This window comes from Sprattus sprattus, assembly GCF_963457725.1.
Source record: "Sprattus sprattus genome assembly, chromosome: 7".
In the NCBI taxonomy this organism is placed as follows: domain Eukaryota; kingdom Metazoa; phylum Chordata; class Actinopteri; order Clupeiformes; family Clupeidae; genus Sprattus; species Sprattus sprattus.
The window spans coordinates 10629180-10634179 of record NC_137926.1 but is presented as its reverse complement, the minus strand read 5'-3'; the positions used below and the strand labels follow the sequence as shown (position 1 = coordinate 10634179).

The following is a 5000-nucleotide window of genomic DNA, read 5'->3' as shown; positions in this document are numbered from 1 at the left end:
ACGCCTGACTCTTGATTTACATATTAGACAACAACAGTCAAAATCCCCAAAAAGTGTGGGGGATTTTTGTGGGAGTTCATCCAAAATCATCGAAAACAAGTTTTTGCCACGGCAAAATGTGAGTACCACAGCTGCCACAAACAAATTAAATGCTGATCATTAAGTTTCCACTATGTTAAATATTATACAGTCTTGCATCTGACTCTTTAAATGACATGATCGCTTTAACCAACACTATGAAGCGAATTAATTGACAGCAATGGCACAATGATAATATTTAATCAGTCGTATCAGATATCATATAATAGCCTCCGGTACTGCCTGTAGCCACTGGCACTTCTGCTGGGTTGTTGTGGACCTCACCTGTCGATGAATAAAGACTACAGAACCCAGAAGCCTCCAGGTGCCGCCCTGGCGATCAACATGCAGCATACGCAAGATCTGCAGGAAGCGTATCCCCCTGTGAAGTGAATACATATTTTCTAGTAGGCCAAAAAGAATGCGAAAGAAAAAAATACAGCTACAACGTAGCGTATTACCGAAATACAATTGTGCAAATACTATGCTAACAGTGATTATTATGGCAACATTATTTTACATGTTTTTACATTTTTTACGTTTTTACAACTGGAGAGTGGTACACTGTTGGGCCACACTATGGATATGATACCTGATGGCTGATGTGGCAAAGACTTGTCCATTTGACCCTACGCTCAGCACAATGACTGAGGCAATGACCACAATCAAATCTGGCCAGCAAGAAGAAAAACATATTTGTGATCACAGTATTTATGGTACCGAATAGTATTATCAAGAATATATAATATTATTAATATAATATAAAAATTATTAAAAACTGCAACGCAAAATGTAGAACAAATAAAGTAAACAAATAAGGAGCACAAACACTGTGTTGGCTGCCTTTGACATGCTTTCATTTTTTTTAATAAAAAATAGACAAAGCACATCTACGTATGACTGGTATTTTTCTACAAATATAAGAATCTCTGTTGTACAGTAATTGGAGGCTACAGTGTAGATACCTATGATGGAGATGGGTTTCCTGACGAAGCGCAGTCTTCCTTTGATGCCCACATATTTGCTCCGGCAGCCCGCGGCCCACAGACGCACCACGTACTCGGTGCCAAAGAACACCACCAGAACAATTTCCTGTGGACCACAGAACAAACACACTCCGACCGGTGAAAAGGACACCATAGTTGTGTGTCAACTTCTCATCAGTGGTCTTGACAGCACGGTTTCCTAATAACTGAACAGTTTAACTTTTTTTCCTAAAAAGCAGCACTGAACGATGCGAATGTCCTAATAATTTGACAAGAATGGGCTTCAAATAAGATTCAAAACATTTGCAACCACATCAGGCAAATTACAACAATGATTACAAACATGAAACAATGTGAGGACATTTGACATCTTACTAATTAATCCAAAGAATTCCACATATTTTTACTAGAAAAGGGCAAACACATGTGGAGATACGGCTGCCAAGGACCACTGGCTGTAAGCCAGTGAACAATACTTTAAAGAAGATAAATGGCAGTTTAGGTGATAATCTTTTCAGTTCAAAAGTTCACATCTATACGTCAGAACTATGGCACGGTGAGGTCTGGGGACAACTGTCAGTTAAGAAAACACAAAACAAACAGCCTGCATTCTCCGATCAAGTGCACCTGACTGATAGTACTTGTTTTCGTGTGTGTGTGTGTGTGTGGAAGTGTTTGTTGTCATGTGTGTCAGGGGGAAGGGGGGCCGGGTATACTGTACTCTATTGGTGGTCAAGTGACTGATGTGTTATGTGGAGGATAGGAATCCTCTTGCGGTGTGTGTGATGGAGTCTTGACGAAGCTGTCATTCAAGATTGTTGTCAACTTTAACCCAAAAAAGCAGGAACTCCATGGGAAAGCAGGCGGTGCACTATCAGATGCAAAACATTTGTCTAGTACCGCTCACGGCGACCTCTGGCCGCTAATTAATTGACCTTCTCCAGCACGGAGACCCGGCGAGTTGACACGAGAGGCCGAACCCACGTGGGTGGCCGACCAATAGCTTGCTTTTCCAGGACGATCTCCGGGGCTGCAGAGAGAAATGCAATATCCTATGCCCTGCTGTCATAACAGGGCACAAAGAAGGCAGGACTCGGAGCCTGTCACTCATCCCCAAACAGAAAACCAGTTTACCCGGGGGGCAGGGGCTCGAATGCCCTGAATACAGGATTACAATATCAGTGCAGTGTGTGTGTGCCTTTAGTGGCCAGGGGGCTCATGAGTAAAAGATTTGTCGAGTTTGTGTGAACTTCAACTTAGGGAGAGAAACCGGGCCAACCACAATAATTTCAAATGGCAATTTATAGCTTAAAGAGCCTCCTCTAACTGTGTGGTACCTTGAAATAGGCACAGGCAGTAACAAGATGAACCAGTACATCATATGTGGAGACCTTTTCAGAAACAGGAACAAATGATCTCACCATTGGACCACAGCCAAAGATTAAGGAGAGCAAAGATGCTCTTAAAAATACAATTCAAATTAATTTCATTTTGAAATGTCTTCCATTATCTTATCAATTATTTTTTTCCATTTGAAACAGTTTTAGTCTACATGGTTTATTAACTTTGAAATATGGTGATTATTTAAATTAATCTAAATGTAAATAAAATTAGCTGTGATGAGTGAAAAACTTCATTGCTTATTGGTTTGTCAAAAAATATATAATTTCTGCACTGGACTATCATGGCAGACCCCATAGCACCATTACCCCCAAAAAATACAACAAAAAAAACATAAAACATTCATTACCAGGAAGAAAGATTAAGACAACACATAGTATCAGGGAGCAGAATGCAATGGGATTAGCGTAATTCTTTTATGTGGGACACCCAGATGTCAGAGTGATTTTGGTGTCGTGAACCCATAACTACATGTTTGCAACAAACAGGCAACAGCTTCATTCATGCGAACTAATCATGTAAAAGCAAACTGGGCTGAGGCTCATGGGTTTAGAGAAAATGAGATGGGATTGGATTACTTTGAGACTAAAGAGATGACATTTGTGTGAAATGTCCCCTAAAATTGCTGTCCGAGACAAGTGTTTATGAGAACAGTGGTTGTGTGGCCCTCTCGACGTTTGTCCATATAATATACACTACGAAACTAAAACAAATGTGTACTACGGTTGAATTTCTCCATTAACTGCCAACATCCGCCGTGATAATATCTGGTAACAGGCCTTCACATCAGACTACAGTTATGACGTGTGTGTGTGTGTGTGTGTGTGTGTGTGCCCCATATTCATAAGAGTCTGTTTGTGTGTGTGTGTGTGTGTGTTTGGGTGTGGGTGTGCCCCATATGCATGGGTGTGTGTGTGCGTGTGTGTGTGTGTGTGAGTGTGTGCACCCCATATGCATGAGAGTCTGTGTGTGTGTGTGTGTGTGTGAGTGTTTGTGTGTGTGTGTGCCCAATATGCATGTCTGTGTGTGTGTGTGTGTGTGTGTGTGTGTGTGTGTGTGTGTGTGTGTGTGTGTGTGTGTGTGTGCCCAATTTGCACGGGTGTGTCAAAATCACTGGGAAAGGCAACCTGAGGGCACACTAGTGTTTCGGTGGGTGTGGGGGCCCTGGTGTGTGTGTGTGTGTGTGTGTGTGTGTGTGTGTGTGTGTGTGTGAGTGTGCGTGTCTATGTGTGTGTGTGTGTGAGTGTGTGTTTGTGCGTGTGTTTGTGTGTGTGTATGTGTGTGTGTGTGTGTGTGTGTGTGTGTGTGCGTGTATGTGTGTGTGTGTGCAAGTATCTCCCTCTCCGCTGTGTTTCAGGGCCAAAGGTGGCATCTAACTGCCTTCCCCCTACCCGTCTCCGAGCCCCCACAGCTGGTGGAGAGTGTGGTGAGGGCGCCACGTGATGGATGTGTACGCGCCCGCTGGGCCTGGCAAGCTTTGCTTTGGCAGCCGTCTGGCAAGCCAAATATCCTCACGGACTAATGTCCTTGCCGTCATCCAAAACAAGCACAGCTCTGATTCATGATTGTCAGCTAACCCTGAACTTGCTAAGAATAGATCATCCACAAACACGTCTGCATGGCAAGGCACACATATGCTCTTACACAGATGCACAAACACACAAACAATCACACACACACACACACACACATATGCACACACATATGCACACACAAACACACTCACACACACACACACACACACACACACACACACACACACACACACACACACACACACACACACATACGCACACACAAACACACTCACACACACACACACACACACACACACACACTCACAGAGACAGATACACACACACACACACACATATGCACACACAAACACACACACACACACACACACCCATACACACACACACACACACTCACACTCACACTCACACTTACACTCACACTCACGCACTCACAGAGACAGATACACACACACTCACACACACATATGCACACATGGGCTCAGAGAGTAATTGTATGCAATATTTTAGTTTAACGGTTCAGGGGCACAGAATTGTGAAATAACGGTAACTGTGTCAGATCGCCTGATGGGCTATTCCCATTCACATTGGCCTGTGTGTGTCAGTGGGCAGGCAGTTAAGTAAGGCCCATTCTAATGAGGTGTGTGTGTGTGTGTGTGTGTGTGTGTGTGTGTGTGTGTGTGTGTGTGTGTGTGTGTGTCAGAGGATGGCAACCCGACCCAAGCCCGTTGGAACCCGTCGGAACCCGTCGGGTTGGGCCGGGTTCGGACAAATATTAGAAATGTATAAGCGGGCTCGGGTCGGGCTCGACACATCAGCGCGATAATGCATTGAACATTCCAAATTTAAAATATCTTAATAAATAGTCAAGCCAACTGTCTGCTTCACATGATGCAAAAGTTCTTTTTTGACAAATAAAATAAATTACATTTAGGTCCTACATTTTAGGATAACAGCCTTCTTACCGTGGCGGGAATTTGTTTATGTCCATGACAACACG

General features: G+C 43.4%; 1 protein-coding gene across 1 annotated transcript in view; it reads right to left on the bottom strand.

The window, feature by feature from the left end:
• kcnq1.2 (potassium voltage-gated channel, KQT-like subfamily, member 1.2) overlaps positions 1 to 5000 on the bottom strand; it is a gene marked incomplete at both ends in the record, with an annotated part of 145754 nt that overhangs the window by 126992 nt on the left and 13762 nt on the right. Inside the window, 3 exons of the mRNA XM_080842988.1 lie at positions 364 to 460; positions 671 to 749; positions 1044 to 1170. Of these exons, the coding sequence (XP_080699114.1) occupies positions 364 to 460; positions 671 to 749; positions 1044 to 1170 (303 nt within the window). The remainder of the gene's footprint in view (positions 1 to 363; positions 461 to 670; positions 750 to 1043; positions 1171 to 5000) is intronic.